Here is a 20,659-nt window from a genome sequence, read left to right as displayed (position 1 = left end):
AAATGAATGAATGAATGAGTTGCTACTTATCCAGCCAGAGAAGGGGCACAAACCTGGCTCTCAGAGAACTTCTAGCTTGCAAAGGATCTCGAAGGTTGTACGGTTGAAGCCCTCTCTGGATATAAGAATCCCATCAATGTTTTATGGCACCAAGGACAATGCCTGGCACTCAATGCACGCTCACTGGCCTTGCCCCCAAGTGAACTAACTTACGCGCAATTCTCTCCATTGAGGAGTTTCCTAGTTCTTGAGGTTGCCTTTTTCATCTTCTAGCCCCACAATTAGGTAGAAATAAGGAAAACTACCTTAGGTAGAACTGGGGATCTGGTAATACTGGCCCGAGCTATAAACCTTGGGGCTTAATACTGCATCCCTGCCACATGACCTGAGTCACCTTTACCTCCTGAAACCTGGAGTCCCCTGAGACTGACAGCTGGAGAAATGGGCTTCATTTGCTTGGGTTAGAAGACCTGCCCTAACCCCAGCTGGGGGATGTAACATCTGGCTCCCGACAGCTTAAGTGTGCAAAGCCAGTTGTTTACACAGGGGACTAGTCCATTTCAGTAAGATGAGGATCGCAGCCTTGGGCTTAGTTGATCAGTCTTTAAGCCTTAGGGAAGTCCGCTGACCTGCCTGTGGCCATTAGCCTGGGCCCTAACAGCTAATGAGCTGACAAAGCCCCCGGGGAATGAGGTGCTTTCTGCGCACGCGGGCCAGCGTGTGCTTGTGAGCTCTGAAGCGCAGCCTCGACTCGTCGCCGGGCCAGGGCTGACTCCATACTCGGGCATCCCTTGCCAGGTGTGGCCCCAACCCCCACACCACCCCTTGCCCAGGCCACAGCTCAGGCTTCCCTGCAGCACAGTTTTAGGAACATTTTCTCAGACTTACTCTGATTCCTATCAGTTCTCCCAGGGCTGAAAAGGGACATGATGAAACCTCCAGGCCGGGGGACATTAGCAGCAGCACCCAGGTCACCCAGTTACCCAACAGAAATGGGCAGGGCGGATATTGCAATCCTGGGCCCCGTGCTCCAAATTTGGAGCTTCTGCTTCTGCAGCAACTTCTCCTGCTGAGCCCTGTCCTTCACTGCACACCCCGCTATGGTCCCTGCCCATCTTAGGGCCCATGTGTCTTTCCCGCAACCCTCTGAGGTCTGTGTTAAGCCAGCAGTTCTTTCTGTGAGAGCCTCTCAACCCCTGGTTCGTTCCAAGGCTGCTGCGTTTCCTCCCATAGGTCTCAGCGAGTGGCATCTCCACAGAGAGCCCATCCCCCTGCCACTGATCACTTGTGGGAAGGAGCCTCTCTGTCATATTAACCATTTTATTTCCTCCCAGCTATTACCATAACCGATAGCTGCCATACCTCATCTTTATCCCATTGTCCCCCAAGAAAGTAACCTCAGCTAGGACAGGTTTCTGTGGGTTTTCTGTGCACAGCTGGATTCAGGACCTGGAGCGGGTCCAGTGACATTTTGTTGAATAAATGATTAAATACAGGAATAAATTCAGAGTCTAACTCACAGTACATTCTCGGTAAACGTTTTGAAAAGTTGCCACAAAGCTCTTGCCTTCTGACCATCAGCTCAAATCTCCTTTCTGCCTCTGTGTGAATTTTGAGGGAAAACTCCCCTTACGCATATTTCTGCCAGTCCTCACTTCCCCTTCTGGGAAAATCGCCACTCCATCTTTTGCAATGTTTCCTCTGTACCTCCCCAGGCTGCCCTGAGCACAGCCGGTGTTTTCACAAGTTGTCTAAGGAAGCTTCTATCTAGTATAGAGTTCCTTCTAAATTTAGAAGCAGCCCAGTGTTTTCAATTCACCTTCGATAACTACACCAAGTGAGGTTTCTAAATGACTATCCCTGGGCGGGCTCGTCACTAGCCAGAGATACTGGCCCAGGTTCCACTCCAGGCCCAGCCGTGTGATTCTGGGCCAGTCACTGGACACTCTGCTCTGACATCTCTGTGAGGTGGAGGGTCAGCCAAGGCTCTCAGAAGCAGCCCCAGCATGGCACGGGCGTTCCCAGCCCAAGCAGGCCATTCCCAGGAGGTCCTGCCTGGGGTCAACATTCCAGCAGTTTCTACCTCTGCCACCCACAATCCCTTAGACCCCAGGTACCTGGGCTTTCCTGCTTGAGACTTGCACATTATGAATAGGAAGCTATATGTTATTATTATTTTTAATATGTTTTTATTGATTTTAGAGAGAGAGGAAGGGAGAGGTAGAGAAAGTGAAACATCAATGTAAGAGAGAAATATAGATCAATTGTCTCCTGCACACCCCCCACTAGGGATCAAGCCCGAAACCTGGGCATGTGCTCTGATCTGTAATCCAGCCAGCAAGTTTTCAGTGCATGGGATGACCCTCAATGAACGGAGCCACACTGGCCAGGGTTATATATTATTTTTTTTAATGTAAACCCATCAAAAAGTTGAAATACTACAGTGCATATGAGCCCTTCACCTAGATTCCTCCAATATTAACATTTTGCCACATTTGCCATCTCTCTAATTTTCTCTTTATTTATATTTATGTTTTAAATTTCTTTTTCTGTAAGTGAGCTATTGACAGTTATAGACATTCTGCCACCTAACCTCCAAATACGAAAGCATGTGTCTCCTAAGAACAAGCACATTTTCCACATTGCCATGATGTCAGTATCGTACCCAAGAAAATTAGCATTGACCTATTATCTAATATGCGGTGTGTATATCTGAACCCCACCCCACCATCCCAACAATATTCTTCCTATGTTTCTAGCCCTCTTCCCTTCCTCCAGGATCTAGTCAAGCATCACACGTTGCACTCGTTGCCAGGTTGTCTTAGTCAACTTTAATCTCCAGCCTGTTTTTCACAACCTTTCCAGTTTCTCCTGGTGTGGCACAGCCCAGGAGGGCTGGTGGGCAGCTCCCTCTGCAGAGGGGCTTTGATGCCACTATTTTAAGCCTCTGCCAATTAAAGCTTTGGCCTCCATGGCAGAGCGGGGCCAGAAGCTCTGCTCTGGGGTTGATTTGGCAGCCACATAAGGAAGCAGTAATAATTGGGAAACTCAGAAAAGAGAAGCTCCAGTTCCTTGGACCCAGAGGGCTCCAGGGGCCGTGAGTGCAGCCCCTCAGCCTTCTCTGCCTTTTAATTAGAGAAACAATGTCCCAGCCTCTAAGAGCTTGAGTGTGGCCTGGCCATTTAGAATCAAGCTGCCCATATTCCCAAGTGCTCTGCAAACAAACGACTAATGCCACTCTGCTCCCTGTCAGAGAGAAGCTGCTCGGGTGCTTACTGAAAACAGGAACCTGCCCCTCGGCAAGGCCCGCGCCTTCCTCGTTTCTCGCAGAGGAAGTGTGTGGCATGTTTAGCAACTGCTGTTCTTGATAGTATGGGCTTGTCTGCACCCGTGGGAGGTCTGGCCGCCCGCTCACTCTACCAGAGCAGCAGCAACTGATGGAGAGGTGGTGACGGGGATCCTCGCCAACTACTCCCCGGGGACACCATGTCCAGCCTTTGAAGGTATCTTGAGGGGATGTGGTGGGAGCTGGGAGGGAGAGACATCAGGACTCCGTAGACGCATAGCTGGCGGGGGGGTGACTTTTCAGAGGTAGGGAAGCTTTCCGTGAGAACAGGCAGGGCAATATCTCCAGTGAGGCCCAATACCTTACACAGTGCCCAGAACATCACAGCTGCTCAGAGGGGATTTATGCATAATTACATGGCGAGAAGGGGAGCTTGGGCCGGGCACATTTCTGCCAGAGGAGGGTTTGCAGCTACAGGACAGCCTGGCACAGGGCAGTCTCCTTACCCAGGACAACTACTGCTTGCTCTCAGACTTCCAGCGGAGTGACCTTGGGCAAGTCATTGTAGCCCCTCCAGGACTTTATTTTCTCCCCCGTAAAGTGAAAATCATGGTACCTGCTTTACACAGGTGGGCAGGTGACATGAACTAGCATGTGCCCAGTGCCCAGGCCGGTTTAGACACAGAGGCGGTGTCAGTGGATGCCATCAGTAAGGCGGCATGACTGCTAAAGATGCATGGAGCCAAGGCTGAACAACCCCTGCAGGGCTTCTGGGATTTTGGTCGTGTAGATGTTCGTTGGGAAAATGCCAACAATAATTGATAATAATAAGCCATAAAAATCAAAGCAGGTGGTATGTGTTCGGGGCAGGGGTAGGGTTGGAAGAAGATTTGGAGAACTAGAATTCTCTAAGGGATGTGGCACACTCCACATTCTTTGAGGTTCCTAGGTGCCAGAAATCCTGGTGTCAAGGAGATGACCGTGGCTTTGGGCTCAGAATGTCCTGAATTGGAGTCATGCATGTGAATGGGCAGGGGCGGTGACTGCCATGCCGAGTGGCAGGGGAGGCACGTTGTATGAAACACTGTTTTCCTGCAATCCCCAGAATAATTCTGTAATATTACAATTATTATTAGCTTTTGACAAATAAGAAAACAAGACTCAGAGAGGTTAAGTGACTCCGTCTGAGTCACACAGCTGTGAGAAGCTCTAAGGGTTGAGGTGGGGTGGGGAGAGCTTCAGTGAGAGCAAGTGTGTGAAGGACAAAAGTGTGTAATTAAAACAGTGCTCTTCGTTTTAGGAGAAATATAACACCTATTCTGCAAAAAATTGCCACCTGTGGTTTGCTATGAGATGGGGACCCACAAGCCTCTACATTGGGCTGTGGTCCTTTTAAGATTGGGAGGTACGCCCAAAGCAAGTGCAAAACCTCTTGCAGTTGATATTCTCCAGGTAGGAGAACGCTGTTCAAGAGTGCTTAATATGTTCTGAGCAGCACGGTACTACTAATGTTAACAACCCGTGAAGTGGACAGACTGACATCTATTTAGACTCCTGCATCATAAGCAGATCTAGAATCAGGGCAGCAAGACTGCTTTATGGAAAGTCTCTGAATAACAGTCAACATTTTGGATCAACCGCCAAAAAGCTGTGTGACTCTGGACAAGTCACTTTGCCTCTCTGAGTGTTAGTTTCCTTTTCTTAAAAAGAAGACTGGCTTCTTCATGCATTTGTAACAAGGTTAAATTATATACAATATGTAGGAGATGGTAATTACTAAATAGTGGCTACTGATATCGTTCTTAACCTAGACAATTGAAGTACATTGAGTTCCTGGGGTACTTCTAGGCAGTAAACTGTAACAGGCTGTGTTAACTACAGTGGGTCATTCTACATAGCTACCCTCCTCCATTTCTTTAGGTGCTTATTTCTGCTTGTTCCTCCATCTGATACAGTAAATGAAGCAGACATGCGTAGGTTTGCATTGCAGCAAACTGAAATCATTTTCCTAACAGAAAAAATTTCCCCACTCCCAGTTTTGAGAGCTGGCAACATATTTCCAAGGGGTGTGTGCTTCTTAAAGACTCGGAAATTATACATTTTGGTAAACCCCAGGCAGCTTCCTGCATTCATAAATGCTGCTGGATTTTAATTTTTCATTTGACATTCAGTAAGAATTTATGTCCCCCCAGCTGTGAGAGAAGCAGGAGCTTAAAATTCTCGTTAAGCATTTCCAGCATGTCAAGCTAGACCATTTGGTTCTTGTCAGCAATGTGAGGGCCCTGTTAGTACTTTATCCATCCATCCATCCATCCATCCATCCATCCATCCATCCATCCATCCATCCATCCATCCCTTCCATTGAGCCCAAACCTCGTGACTGACTTCCTCCCCCTCTCTCTTCCATGAAAATTCCAAAGCCAACAAGTACACTGGGTCCAAACCGCTTCCTCCCAGCTGAGAAGGAGCAGGGGAGGGGGTCATTTCATTATGGTAACTGGAGCTACAGACAGAAGCTCTGGGGCCTCAGAGGCTCAGCAGCTCACTTATGTAGTCAAACGGCTTTGCAAAGTCACCGTTCCCTCCTTGGCTTCTTCCAGGCAGCTGAGGACATCACCAGAGGAGGACTCAGGGTGTGTGTGAGAGAAGTCGAGAGACTCAAAGGGCTTCAGAAGAAAGTGGGATTGTCCTCCCGATTGTCCTTAGGAGGAAATGATCACCTTGAGAGGGTCTGGCTGCCCCTGAAAGCACAGCCCTGGGCCAGACACTTCATAGACAATACTTCCAGACACGAAACCAAATTAAGTGAGCACTTACTATGTGCCAGGTACCTACGAGGCCATGATTTTTCACTGAGGAATATAATAGCATGGACTGTGTTCTCAGGAAGTTTACAACCTGGGGGTTTTAACACTTAAATAAATAAATAGATAATGAGAAATCAAGGTGTGTGCCATATAGACAGCAAACAGACCCCAAAACAGAGAGCAGAGGGGAACCAGTTTAGTCAGTGAAGTCTGTTAAGTTTAATTCTCACATTAACCCTGGGAACTCCTTCCTGATTTATGGATGGGCCATTTCCCCTCCTCCTCCCTACTCCACTCCCTCCAAGTCACTTGGATAACCAGGACTCAGTTCTTGAGTGACTACTTGATCAATACACCAACCATTCCATCCACAGAATACCTATTACGTACATGACCCTCCAGCACACAAAGAAGTAGCGAGGTGAGCTTGTCATAATAAAGGACAGAGTCAGCTCTCTGCACTCCTCCATCCAGGCACAGGGGTGCCTCACAGTGTAGTAGTTAAGGGCCAACCGGGCTCTGGAGCCAAGCACCTGGGTTCAAATCCTGCCTCCACCTCTTACCAGGTGGGGGACAAGTTATGTAAATGCTCTGACCTCGGCTTCCTGCTGTTCAAAAGGCACAATGGTAGCGGTAGGTCTCTCCTAGGCGCGTTCAGCCGATCTGATGTTTCTGTCCTCGCAGCAGCTCATCACTCATCAAACAACAACACTAACACTTGTGAAAATTGTCATCCACTTTGAGGGCAGCGCGGGTGTTCTGCGGAGGGGAGGAGGGAGAGGGAAGCCGGGGGAGAGGAGCTCAGCCGGCCTGGCCCCCCGCGTCTGAGCGTTTGGGGAGCGACTCACAGTGAGGAGCGGGGACCCTGAGCAGGGGGCTCAGTGTATGCAAAGGCTGTTCGGAGGCAAAATATAGATTTCCATCTCACTTGATGCACCTAGGAGCCACACTGGTGATTCACATGTGTAAATACAAAGCAAAATTAAGTCTTGCTGGGAAATGTGATCTAATTAACAAATCAGTAACTCGACAATCCCTGGGCCCCGATGTCCACACGGCCATCAGTGCCTCCATGCGACTCCCTATCTGCCCCCTTTCTAATGAAAACTGCCTTTCCTGGGATCCTCATTTGAAATGAAAAGAAAGAGCCTATTATGAATTCACTGTTTTCCCGCCCTGTGAAACTGTGTATCTGTGTAATCTAATATCAAAATAGTTGTCTTTACGGCTGCTTAGCATTGTCAGTGTTTATGACGTCAGCGAGTTTATAGGTGATGTAGGTGTCCAGGACCTGGTCAGGGGTCTAACCCCATGTGCAGCATGGTTTTGGCAGAAAAAGTGTTTGGGGTGGAACAGAAAAAGTGTTTGGGGTGGAACAGAGTCACAGACAGGATGGCACCATATCCCACCAGCCCTGTGTCTTGTGCGGGGCGCCCTGTGTATGAACAGCTGATGTAGAGAAGAAAGAAATGGGGGGATGTTGACATTTGATTTCAATGAAACATGAAGCCAGGCACCACTTCACAGGCTCCCGCCGGGCCTGGGCCGCAGGGGCACCGGGCCTGTCGCGCGCACCATCGGCACGGGTCGAGCCACGGAGATCCCCGTCGCACGCTCATCCTGCAACACCTGCTCTCTAATCCTTCCCTGGGAAAACCCAGCCGGCAGGGAGGGCTAGGTCCATATTTAAAATAAAAACAACGGAAAGAAGTTTAGTGACTTAATAAGCGGTGAAACTGAAAATTTCCCCAGCACCAACTGGCCCCAAAACTGGCTTCTTCCTATGACATCTTAGAACAACCTCAGAATATTTTATATGAAGCTTCCATCCTGGTCTTAGGGTAAAGCCCAGCCTCCCGGTCAGCCAGAGGGAGAAGGGGTCAGAACACAGGCTCATGGACACGAGTGTCGGGCCTGAGATCCCAGCCTCTGAATGGGCACTAGCTCTCTGTAGTGGACAGTGCTGGGCAGACTTACAGAGCAAGTGTGCAAACTGACCGAGTGCCCTGAGCAGGCTGCTTGCCCTCTCTGAGCCTTTTCTTTGCAACACGAGGGCAGCGAATTGCTATTTTTCAATCTGTGCTTTCTGATATCCTGGGATTGGGATGTCGTATAAGGAGGCAAGAGTGCTGACCCTCAACCCCAACCAGAAACTTGCTTTTCTCTATTTTATGTTTGGGATTTTGGGGAAAACTTTCTTAAAACAGGTTTCAAACCAACAGATTTGAAATATCCTGGATGAGCGAATCCCAAGGTCTCCTTCCCGTGGCTCCTAGAGCCTCCAAGCTCAGGCAGGGGAAGGGGAAGGGGCGGGGGCGCGTCTTTCTGAGCTGGCTGCCCGCTTGCCGCGAGCCCTGCCCTACCCCTACCCTGCAGCTGTACTGAAGCCTCCTCTCTGTAGGGAAAGGAGAGCAAGGTGGGGTTGGTCTCAGGCCTGCGGCTGCACCTGCCCCAAGAGGGGAGCAGGGGACAATGTGGGTCACAGGGCAGGCGCACCTGTCGAGCGAGGTCAGGATGTGGTGGGGTGCCCCCGGAAATCCTGCAAGATCCCTGGCAGGGAAACCAACCGATGTTGAGCCCCTGTCCCAGCTCTGACTGTCCCCTGTGCAGAGCGTCAGGCCACAGGCAGTGCTAGGCAAGTCCCAAGTCAACAGGGTGGGTGGCGGTGCCAGTCACGAAGCAGGGATAGTTGAGGCAAAAGGGCCACAAGGTCTGGCCCAACTGTTCCCCATCATATTTGAGGACCCAGAGGCCCAAGGAGGGGGAGGGATTTGCTCCACTTGCCTGGTGAGTTAGCTGACCACCCAATTCTCGGAAGAATCAGGCTTCAGTAAATGTTTAGCTACCCTGTCTCACCAAGCTTATCTCCACTTTGGATATAATCTGTAATTTAATCTTCCAAACAATTGTGAAGGGAATGTTTTTATGCCTCAAATTTATGGATTTGAAAAATCGAGGCTTGGAGAAGTGCAGTAATTGTCACAGGAAATACAGCCAGTGGGGTCAGCTGGAATCTGAACTCAGTCTGGCCTGCTTTAAAAAACCTTTTTCAAGACCCCTTTATTCTTTCCAAGTTCTGCTCATAATTATAGGAGCAATTTATGTACGTGGGGGGAAATCTGGAGATTCCAGAGAGGTGTAAAAAATAAATAGATAAATCACTGCCCAGGGAAGCCTTGGGGACATCTTGGAAATTATTCCCCTTAATATTTTTCTACATATATGCATTAAAGTTTTATAAAATTGGGACGGTAGAAGCACAGCTCGTTTTTTTTTTCTTCCCCCTGCCCCCATAGCATTAGCAGTTCTTTAAAATGATGCTAGGACATACTCCCTACAGTTTGCTGCTGCCCTTTGAGGACACCAGCCCACCTATGACCGGCCATCACAGCTGAGATCTGAGCAGCCTTAACTGACCCCTCTCCTGCCCCTTTTGGTCCCCACAGCCTAATCCCCAAACCTAAGCTTCCAGATATCGCCCCCTGACATCTAAGGGACCCCTGGGACCTCTGTGTCCCTTGTAGTAAAGTTTCACCCAAAAGTTCACAGTCCCTGAAGTTTGCTTTGGTGACTTTGAAATATGACTCTTCTGTTGCATTCTTAGACCAGACCCAAGGGCACAAAAGCAGACATTTCAGGGAAGCTGAGAGCACAGGTTGTGGGGTCAGGCAGACCTGGTTGGAACCCCAGCCATCCCTCTTCCTAGTCCCATAACCTTGGACAAGTCACTTAATTTGTCTCGCCTATAAGATGAGCAATGCAGAGTCTGGCAGCTGTAAAGTGCTTGGCCCGGAGGCGGGCCTGAGGAAGAGCCGTTCACCGCCGTGGTGGGGGTTCTGGCTTCCCAGCAGCTACGGGGTTCAGTGTGGTGAACGATGAGGCGGGTTCCTCCTCGTGGCATCACACGCACGCAATGAAAGCAAGTCATGTAAATGGGGTGGGAGCTGTCACACCTCATGGAAGAAGTTCTGAGGCCAGAGGCAGGACTGAAGCCCTGAGTAGGTTTTCATAGTCCCGCTGTCATCACGGTTTCCCAGCTGTGCCTGGTTTACTAGAGTCCAGACCTGCCTCCCTGGGCTGAGGTTCCCCTTCCCACACACGGAGGGGTTCAGGTGACCTCCCATCTGACAGTGAGGCCTGGCTTTTGGAGCACAGACCAGACAGTGTGCACACAACCGTCCTGGATGCGGCCCAGGCACGAAGGCCTGAGGAGCCTGACCCCAGTGTACAAGATAACTCGGAGCACACCGTGAAAGGCTCCCGATCCCGTGGAAGAGAAACCTAGCGGAGCAGGCGCATCCCACATTCCTCAGGGCAACTCCCTGCCTGTGTGACCTCTCCGAGCCAAGGGTCCCCGCCCATGGTGGCCAGCCACTCACTGGCCAGAGTCCCTGGTGAGCTTGCTTCCTCCCAGGGGAGAGACAGAGCTTGGCCTGGGGAGAGGACGTGGGCTCTGAAGTTGGGAGAGGTAGGTGTGCCCCCCGCACCCCTGCTCTGCAGGGTTCCTGTTCTGGGGGTGTGGGCTGCTGAGCTAACTGGCTGACCTGCACCCGAGAGGGTAAAAGAGGAACCTCGGCCTCCAGGGATGCTGGGGGGTTAAACGCAGTGGCGCCTGCTAATTGCCCACCAGAAGGCGGGCGCAGAGCACGCACGAACTGCCCTCCCTTGAGCCTGAAGAATAGAAAGACGGGGTTTGCATTCTATCTAGTGGGCTTCCTATGAAAGCAAGGCTGCTTCTTTTCTTATTAATAATTTTCAAAAAGTCATTGAGTCTTGATTGCTAGGATTAATTAAGTGGCTCTCTCTTTGGAGAGCATCTTTTCCACTCATCTCATTTTGCAGAAGAGTAAGCTGAGGCCCAAGGTCATGCAAAGAAGAGCGCATTGGTCCAAAGACTGGGGGGAAAGTAAGAGGCAAATATCTGTTCAGGTCCTTTGATGGCACAAAGAGAAGGGGGAGAGAAATCAGGAACTGTTTGGACCACAGTTAATTAACTCATTTCTCTCTTGCCCTCTCCTATTGCTCCTAGAAGCAATTATGTCTCCCATCCTCTCCCACCTCCAGCTCCTGCATAAAACTGTCACAAATTAAATTGTTCAGCCATTTCATTAGGGAGATTCCAGCTCTCATTCTCTGGGGCATTTTTCATTCTTTTCCAATAAACGCCTCTTTTGGTAAGTTAACTCCTTCCTGGAGATGATAAGAAGCCAGTGAGCAAACAACTGAGGGGCTGGTGAACCTGGTGGGTTTTTCGGACCAGCGTGGGATGTGGGGGACATGAAGCCCAGCCAAGCCCCTGCCTGCACGCCGACCTGGCAGACGGAGGCAGGGCGAGGGAAGGTGTCAGAGTAGAAGACTCTAGCCGCCAGGACCCCCTGCACCCTCTTCTCGAGACTTTGGGTATGTTCCTTTTCTTGGAGGGTCCCCAGTTTTCCCATCTGAAAAATGCAAGTTTCAAGTCTTTCTTATTTCCTGTACTGGATTCCATGAATCCCCACAAAACAGCACAGGAATGTTTGAGAATGACGCAAAGTTGTTGGGGAAAGGGGTGAAGTTAGAATTCACTTGCACAGATGGCCAGGCCTTTTCCCAAGGAGTTTGCTGGAGTCATGATGTAAGGAAGGGATGAGCTGGACATGACAGCCATGGCTACTGCTTGGAAGCGACTCAGAGGAGGAGGTGTAGTGGGAGGGAACAGAAAACAGGCTGAGGGGTGGGCCCTGGGATATCTCGGTGGTGGGTGCTCCAGGCAAGAGGTTAAAGGCACAGTCCCTGTCTTAGCTGGTCCTTGACCCCAAGTGTCCAGCTGCAGGAGACAGAATGGCATTGTCAGGAGAGTGGGGTGATAGTGCAGGGCTCTGTGGTATGAGAACATGAGAGAGTGAAGGAGGGAGGCCTCACACAGGGTTCATGGTCATCTCTGCATGACTGTTCCACCAGACCTCTCTTCAACTGGTCCCAGGAGCTTTCTCCAGTAGCCCAAAGGCCTTGGCAATGACAGGTGGAGAGGCTGAGGGACTGGGGTGACTGGTGGGCTCCAGGAAGGCACTGGGAATATACAAAGTATCCCACCTCTGCCATCCTACCCTGAAATTAGGAAGTGGTGTAGACCTCCCTGGACCTTTGAAAGGCCTTGCTCTGAGAGCATCGAGTGCTCCAGAGTCTGAAATGTAGTGCGCAGGGAAAGGATTTAAGGCTGGTGGGGTGGACTGGCTGCCTCTTGGACCCTTTCAGACTCCTAAGGTCTTGATCCTGAACTGCAGACAAAGAATGGGACAGCTGGGGACCTGCCCCACAAATTCTCCTCTGTGTCCCCATGAGACAGGCACAGCTCCAGGGGCATGGTCTGTGTTTCAGGCAGCTGGGAGGATAGTTTTATTCTGCAATAACCTAAGTCCCTTTTGAAAATACTTGATGAGAGCCCACACTTTGAATGCAATCAGAAAAGACCCTATAAATGGCAATATTAACATGATTTTCTGCCAGGCCATGTTCTTAAGTGTTTCATGTGCTTTATCTGTTTATTTTGGAACCATGACACAATGTCATTTTATTATTATTCCAAAAAACAGGCAGGAAGAGGTCATTAATGTGCCAGTGGTCACCTAGCCTATGTGTTCCAAGCCAGAACCTAAACCATTATGGAACAAACTGGAGACTTAGCATCTGTGGTTCAAATCCCAGTCCAATGGTTACATGCTGTGTGACGTTAGACAAGTCCCCTACCTTCTCTGAGACTCAGCTTCCTTCACTTAAAAATGAGGTTAGGATGCAGGGACTTTACAATAATCAAAAATATACAATGAAATCACTACAGTGAAATATATGTGCTAGAATATTACTCATCCATAAAAAAGAATGAAATCTTGCCTTTTGTCACAATATAGATGGGCTTAGAGGGTATTGTGCTAAGTGAATAAGTCAGACAGAGAAAGACAAATAATATATGATTTCCCTCATATGTGGAATCTAAAGATCAAAATGAGCAAAAAAACCCAAACTCATAGATACAGAGAACAAACCGATGGTCTCCTGATAGGAGGGGCATTGGTAGGCTGGGTGGAAAAGGTGAAGGGATTAAGAAGTACAAATTGCCAGTTATAAAAATAGTCACCGGGATGTAAAGTGCAGCAGAGGGTGTATGGTCAATAATAATGCAATAACTCTGCACGGTACCAGAGTGATCACTTTGTAAGTTTTACAAATGTCTAATAACTATATTGTACACCTGAAACTAATACAGTATTGCATGTGAATCATAATTGAAAAATAATTTTTTAAAAGTACCAGCAGATGTCAAAGTGTGAAGCATGCAGCAAATCATAGTTTTATTACGGAGTTTTCCTTTTTCACTGTCTGTCAGAGCCGTTGAGAAACCCAAGCAGAAGAGCAAGCTGAAACAGAAAGTGCCTCCCCTCAGCCCCGGGCGGTGAAGCAACTCCTGGGTACGGAGCTGAGAGCCCCAGTGCAAGGCAGCCAGGGCCAGGGCTCAGGAGTGGAGGGACCCTGCAGGCCATGTGACACCCTCAGCCTCTCACACAAACAGGGCTGGCAGCTTTCTGTCACCCAGGGCACAGGGGAATGGAAACTTTTGCCACCAACAGCATTTGCTAGCAACTTCCCTCTCTGTGGTTTTTCTCTGTCATTCCCTTGATAAAAGAACTCATGCTGCGTAAATGTAACCAACACTCACAAATCTCATCATCACATAAAACAACCGCCTTTCAAGAAGGGAGCTGCCTGAAAATGATGCACGATGTACTCTAAACTGGGTCACTCTCCACCCAGAGGGCTGGGCGCGTGGCTGACTCCCCGTGTGTATCCCTTGTGCCGCAGGCTTCGAGCAGCTTCAACAGCCCGGGCAGCGAGAAAGATGGGAAATAGCGTGCGATCCACCCCGGCACCTCCCGAGAGGCCCCTGCCCTGCTCAGATGGTAAGTCTGGCTTCTTGGGTGAGATGCTTAACTCCACCCCAGGAGAGCCTGGGCGAAGATGGGGTGATGGGGTTGCTGGTCATTGGTGAAACAGCAATGGGTACATAGGGGCCCCTTATACTGTCTCCCTGACTTTGCTTGTAGTTAACCTTTTCATAATTAAAGGTTCAAAAGATTGGGCAGTGGCACCCCAAAGGGTGCTGATTTGCTGGCATTTTTGAGAAGAGCTGGTTCAATCCCTTTACTTTGTAGGTGGAGAAAACTGAGGCCAACACAGGAAACATAGCTGTTTTCAAGGGTCACGCATTCGAGGGAGAGGGCACAATGTCACAGGGTTAATCGGTGATGGCAAAAGTCAGCTTTCCCCAGAGATGCCAGGTGGAACTAGGCTCCCGAAGCTACAGCCATTCAGGGACTGGCCAGAGAGCTGGGAGAGGACACCAGCAAGTAGAAAGTCACGGCGAGAGTAAAATCTATCACTCTTTAGGTTCACGGTGCTGGCTGCTTCTAGCAACCCGGCTTTATTTCCTAGGCAGGGCATTGGGGGACACACTGTATGGGTCCCCTAGGGCATTGGGAAGGGGGTGGTGAGGAGGTCAGGTGATCCATCAGTGTCCCCAGGGTCAGTCACTGGAGACCTCGGAAGACTTCCACTTCTAATTTCCTGTCACAGCACTCGGGGCCTGGCCTCCCTCCCCTAACAGGGGTGACCACGCCTGATTCCCCATGCCCCCCTGCATCACTGCCCTGGGCAAAGGTCGCAGGCACAGGTGCTCACCAGAATGTCTGCCAAGCCACAGTGCAACGTGAAAGTAGACGGAGCCAGGTTCCTGCCTTGCCTCTACCTACTACTTATTCCACAACTTCTGTGGCCCCTTAATAAAGGCAGCCTTCTCACTTCTGAAATGGAGGCACCCAGGTTTTGCATAGTCTCCTGGCCCCCAGACATCCCTGAGTGAGCATGTGGAGACTGCTGCCCTGCTCCCCACTCATGTCAGCTGCTGGTCACTTTGAGTGGCCCTCCTTTCTAGCCTGGTAATTGCCACCCCCAACCTAAGAGGGAAAAAGAATGGTCCCTGGGACAAAGGAGCTGGAACCACATGATAGGGTGGAGTGAGCGTGTGCACCAGAGCCCGAGAAGCAGGGCCCTTCCTTCCCATGCAAAGCTCAGAGCCGTGCAGAGCTGCCGCATCTGCTGCTGCTGGGAGGAAGCCTGGGTCCCTCCTCCCAACTTCTCCAAACAGCCCAGGTCATGCTTCCTCTCCAGGTCATGGCCACTTCTAGAAAACTGACACGGTAATGCAGAGGCCCGGCCAGCTCAGGAGGCACCCACCCTCCGAATCCTTCTGTGTTGTTACCTCTCACCCTGGGGCCAAGGGGGCCACATGCTTGAGCAACCTCCATGAAAACATGGGCCCCCAAAGACTTGCTCATTTGCCTTTATTTCTTAAATGCAAATGGTCATGAAATAAGTTTCTCTTTTTCCACTGTGTGGGTGGGAGGTCGCCTCGAAAAAGGGGTAGAGGGGTCTCCCCAGCCCTCCGCCCCCTGGGTAGAGAATTCCCCAGGTCTTACCGAGTTTGTAATCCAGGCAACCACATCAAGGGCCGGCGGGTGGCTTTTCCATCCCCACCCCTGAAAAGTTCCCCTTGTGATGGGTCCTAACTTGATTTCCTCTTTTCTCTGACACCTACCAGGATGGGGGGGGGGGGCGGTACAGTTGATGCTGCATTCATTAGACTTTATCCAAATGAAGCAAAGGGCTCGGCTTTCATGGAACACACACCTACTCAGCTCACACTCGCGCTTACTCATCTGGTTAGTCTTCCTGGCCACGGTGCAGGGGCTGCTCAGTCCCCCTACATCAGAGCTCCCTTGCTGTTGGCCTGAGTGCTGGATAGTCAAGCACCAAGGCCCCCCAGGAGACCAACCTGTGGACTTTTACACAAAGAAATGGTCTGAGCTTTCAGGAGCCCATTCTTCCCCAGCCAGGATTGTGACTTTGCCCTTCTGTTGTCTACTACACTAAGCTTTGCAGAACATTCCTGATTAGTCTAGTTCCCAGAGGCTAATATCACAATAGGCGCAGAGGAAATAGGGCAGGTCTCAGAGGCTAATGACCTTGTTGAGCTTCTGGTATTGTCCCCTGGGAGTTGTGTGACCTGAGGTAAGTCACTCAGGCTCCCACGAGGCGGGACTCAGCTCTCAGAGATCAGAAAATCCCTCCCTCGCAGCGCAGCACAGTGGCCACCTGATACATGTGGGAGGGATGGAGTTTTTAAAACTCCATTTGGGGTTATCTGGTTGCACTAGGCTGCGTCTGAATGACCATCCCCCAAAAAAGTTTTAAAGTGGTAGAACCATCCCCCAAAAAAGTTTTAAAGTGTTTTCAACTCATCCCAAAAAGCTCACTTTCTTTACAATTCTACATGTATTTCAGACCCCTGCTGTGTGTCAGACTTGAACCTGACCAAGGGAATGCCCATGTGTCGCCCATCAAGGAGAGAATTCAGTCACATAGCTGGGATCTTTCCCCTGTTCATTTCTTACCTTCTTATTGCCCTGGCCTAAAGTGAGATCTCACTGCCAGAGGTGGAAATGCACACCCAGAGCTGCTCAGACCCCCTTCTGTGCAAGGATGGAAATTATGCTAAGCAGCGTATTTACATAGTATCTAGGGCCCTGCCCTGGTGGAAAAATGGGGTGGGGGGAGCTCTGGGGAAGAAGGGGGGGCAGAGAAGTCGCAGACCCAGCCTGGCACATCTCAGTGAGTAGCCCTCAGACCACCTGCTTCAGATCCCCTGGGAAGTCAACAAATGTAGATTCTGGGGCCCCACCCCAGACCTGCTCACCAGAATCCAGTGATGGTGGGTGGGAGCAGCACACTTAATTGCTTAGAAGCGCCTGGTGCATCTTGAGCTCCCTGAAGCTTGCAGACCACAGACCCAGCTTTTAGTCCTGCCCATACACGAGCACCCAATGAGAGATGAGCTACCTCAGTTTGCCGCTGTGGGGGCCTCTGTTCTCTTTTGTGAAATGGAGATAATTAGAGTTATAGTGTGCCAGACACGATTCCACGTGCTTTACACACATCAAGTCTTCATTCTCACAATAGTGGCAGCACATAATCCTCTCCACTTTGCAGCTGAGGAAATCGAGGCACAAGGTTTAGTTGCATGCCTGAGGCCATGCAGCCGAGAAGGGGACAGCTAATGGCCTGAATCCCTCCCTTCACCCCAACATTATAGGCCTAGAGAGGACAAGGACAGACTCTCAGGAGGCGATGGGTGTTCTCCAGAGCGAGGAAGAGCATGGTCATGGGATTTAACGACACAGACACTAGAGTGCCCTTGGGAGGGTACCAGCGACAGGAGCTTGCATCAGATCTTTGACTAGATCCGCTGCTGGGCCACAAGACAGATTGAAGTGAGACATGATCATTCAACTTTTATATCATTGTACATTTCATGGCTATGATAGAAAAATAAATAGCCCATCAAACCCATGGTTTCACACTGCTCAAAATGGGACTAAAGATGTTTTAAGTGAGTTGACATGAAGAAAAACATTACTCAGTAAGTAGCAGTGCAGATGGTACTCGGCTGTGACAAGAAGAGCTGGTGGTGGGGAGTGGGGTCTATTCTCTGCTGAGAGGTACCTGGTTTTGAGACTGGGCACTCAATTTACCAGCTATGTGTTCTTAGGCGAGTCTCTCCACCTCGCTGTAGCATCTAAGAGCCTTTGGGTTGGCTCAGTTCCAATGTGCCCCATTGAACAGAGCGAAACCAAGGCTGTGGACAGGAAAGAGCTTTCTGGACCACTGTATCTCACTTTCTAGCCACAATACAGGACCCACAGGTGCAGCCCGCGCTCTGTGGTGACCACCAGAACTGGGTCACCTTCTATCAGGCCTGTGTGCCCAGCCCTGTCTGATTGGTTAGTGGTATGTGTATGTGTTTCCTGTAAAAGCTGAAAAGTAAGGCCTGCTTTAACCCCTCCAGAGGTCATGAGCTTGGGCAAGACTCAAGGAATGTGTAAGCCGAAGCAGGAGTCACTGGGCTTAGTTTCTTGCCCTCCAACTAACCAAGCTGCTGAGCCACCTCTGAAGCATCATTTAAATCAGCCTTTGTCCCAACTTGTCAAGGACCAATTATTCACTTGGGGGAACCTGGTAGTTAAGTGCCAAGGAGAGCTACGTGGCTGTGTAACATGCCCATGAACTTAGAAATTGTCATAATCTCTCCTGGACGTGTTGCTAAAACTCCCCCAGCCTTGATTTCTTCACCCTTTAAATGAGAATATATGCTCTGTGTGGAGCACTAGAAGGAATGAATGTCTGGTTCTGCTAGATGGTTATAAATTAGATCTACTGAAAGGTTTTCAGTATTTAAAAGAATTAGTTACAATACTTTAAAAGCTAATAATGTAATAAAAGGGAGGAGGGCTGTCCTCTTTAAACGAATAATATCTGTGGCCAGTAAGTTCTGCCTGGGTTTCCTTCCTTTTTTGGATTCATTTCCTATTTTTACACTTTTGTACATGTTGTTCAGTCTGACTCATTTTTGAGTTGAACTATCAGCAAATATTTGATCTTTTGAATTTCATCTTCTGTTCTCACCAAATGGAGTTTGTTTTGGGCAGATAAGAATATTTTCAAATTCACACAACTAAGAGAATTTTGATAATTTGGGATACTCTTGCCTGAAGTGGGTTTGGGATTATGAATGATAACCTCGCTCCATCACATAAAAATACCAGCTGCCCCTAACTGAGGCGGGCTCCTGTGTCCTAACCCAATCATATGCGGCAGTTTTTATATTTCCCATTTTTATCCATGAAGGGATCAAGCTCAGATTAGTTAAAATTCAACCTCTCCCCAAATCGCAGAGCTAGGAAGTGGTGAAGGCAGACTTTAAGCCAGGTCTAATTGATTCCGAAGCCCATTCTCTCTTCTGAAAACTCTCTCTGGGTTTCTCTTTTCATGCCTGGCACATACTTCGTCACTTCATTTGTTCCCTTATCTTGTGTCTGCAAAACCCCTCCACCTTCCTCAGCAACCTCCTTCTCCAGGCTACTCACTGATCTCGTTAAATTCAGATGCTGGGCTCTCCATGAAGCAGGGCGCCCCAGAGGTGCGTGACAATACAGCTGAACTTCCGAGCACATTTAAATCCCCTAGTTGCATTTACTTTAGCGCAGGGACCGGAGCTCGGGGCACTGTAGGTGGGACCCTGCGCCTGGCCGCATTCGGAATGACCGTCCTTTCATCAGGGCTCCTGACCACCTCCAGCTCTCCCCTGCTGGTCTTGGGTTTTTCTGACACTGGTGATAAGGTGACAGGGGCCTGAGCTCTCGCAGAGGACCACGGGAAGGTCATTGCCTTCAAGCATAGGCCCTGTGAACGATTTCCTAGGTGATGTTTAGGTGTGACAGCTATAAAAACATGAGTGTGGGGGAAATTCCACAGGAAACTCACCATTGCTGGCGCGAAATCGAAACTCTCCAGACCCTAATCCTCCTTTCCCCGCTGAAACCGCTGTTATTACATCGGGCTTTTGCTTTGGTTTCTGTTTCTACTAGTTTTTGATTTTAAGGTTGAGAAAGACAGTTGTTCTGTTCCACAGTCTTACCGTGGAATCAGAGATCAAAGCCCCATCCTCTGCACACACACAAACTGCGTCACGGTCCTGTTATGGTGACATGCGTCACGGTCCTGTTATGGTGACAGATAACACGCGCCGCGCCTCTCGGGCCAGCACTTGTTTTTCACACGAGCTGGTTCTGTGATGACCGCCCCCCCCGGGTGACCGCCCACCGCAGTGCCTGCCACTGCCACCAACCAGGCTTGCTTCTCCTGCCTGCTCTGGGAACAGCGGCCAATATGAAGGGCTCAGTAGCGCAGGGACCTCCCCGTATTTTCATTCAAGAAACCTGCCGTGAGCGTCCTTGATGGTACAGGCTCGGTGCTGGGCTGAGGGCTACAGGACAGCTGTTCCTGGAGTTGACAGCCATTCCCGATGACTGTCACCTGGCCTGGAGTCATTGCTTCAAAGGAAAAACGGGGGTGGGGGGGCAAGAGGGGTAGGGCAGGAAAGCCTGCCCCCCTGGAGGAGACTTTTGAGTTGATGGGGGTGGGAGGGATGAGAGAGGAAAGAGCAGGGTGTGTCCCTGGCAGAGGGCACAGGCTCTGAGGATGTGGGAACTGGCACGGTGAGAAAAACAGAGCAGCTCATCACTGTGCTCCAGAAGCAGTACAGTGCATGTCAGGAAGCCGTCTGCTCATATATGGGGCCATTCGTCCAGGTTTTACCGTGAAGGCGGCTTCCAACCCCTCACTTTCCAGACTGACCAGGCCCCAGTGGGAAGGATGCGTCCACACTCAGACTCGGAAAGTCAGCCTCAGGCTCAAGGCAGATCTCCTGGGGAGCCGAGCAAACCAAGTGCGTGAGGCCCCCGACCAGCAGGGAGCTTCTCGGGCCTGGAGCTGATTTGTATTTGCCATTTTGACCTCTCTCCCTCCACATGTGCAAAGCTCCGTGCCCAGCAAACTGGATTCACCTCTTGCCAGATCTCGGGACTTCTGGCTTCAAGCCAAACACACACCTTGGTGCTGCCTCTAACTGTTGGGGTAG

At 50.0% G+C, this 20,659-nt stretch overlaps 2 protein-coding genes across 4 annotated transcripts in view; one reads left to right on the top strand and one right to left on the bottom strand.

The window, feature by feature from the left end:
- The window catches only part of TG (thyroglobulin), a gene marked incomplete at its 5' end in the record, with an annotated part of 199,630 nt that overhangs the window by 39,206 nt on the left and 139,765 nt on the right, over nucleotides 1-20,659 (bottom strand). The window lies entirely within an intron of this gene.
- The window catches only part of SLA (Src like adaptor), a 54,430-nt gene that overhangs the window by 18,686 nt on the left and 15,085 nt on the right, over nucleotides 1-20,659 (top strand). The window contains exons 1-2 of one of the 3 annotated variants that reach the window (XM_081117431.1): nucleotides 3,268-3,503; nucleotides 13,930-14,027. In XM_081117431.1, the coding sequence (XP_080973557.1) occupies nucleotides 13,967-14,027 (61 nt within the window). In that variant the 5' untranslated portion in view covers nucleotides 3,268-3,503; nucleotides 13,930-13,966. Of the gene's footprint in view, nucleotides 1-3,267; nucleotides 3,504-13,824; nucleotides 14,028-20,659 lie in introns of those variants that run through there. The other 2 variants (XM_081117432.1, XM_081117430.1) reach the window with 2 other exon arrangements.

Source organism: Miniopterus schreibersii, assembly GCF_964146895.1.
Source record: "Miniopterus schreibersii genome assembly, chromosome: 17".
NCBI lineage: Eukaryota > Metazoa > Chordata > Mammalia > Chiroptera > Miniopteridae > Miniopterus > Miniopterus schreibersii.
Note: the sequence above shows the minus strand (reverse complement) of the source record. Positions and strands in the feature narration are given on the sequence as shown.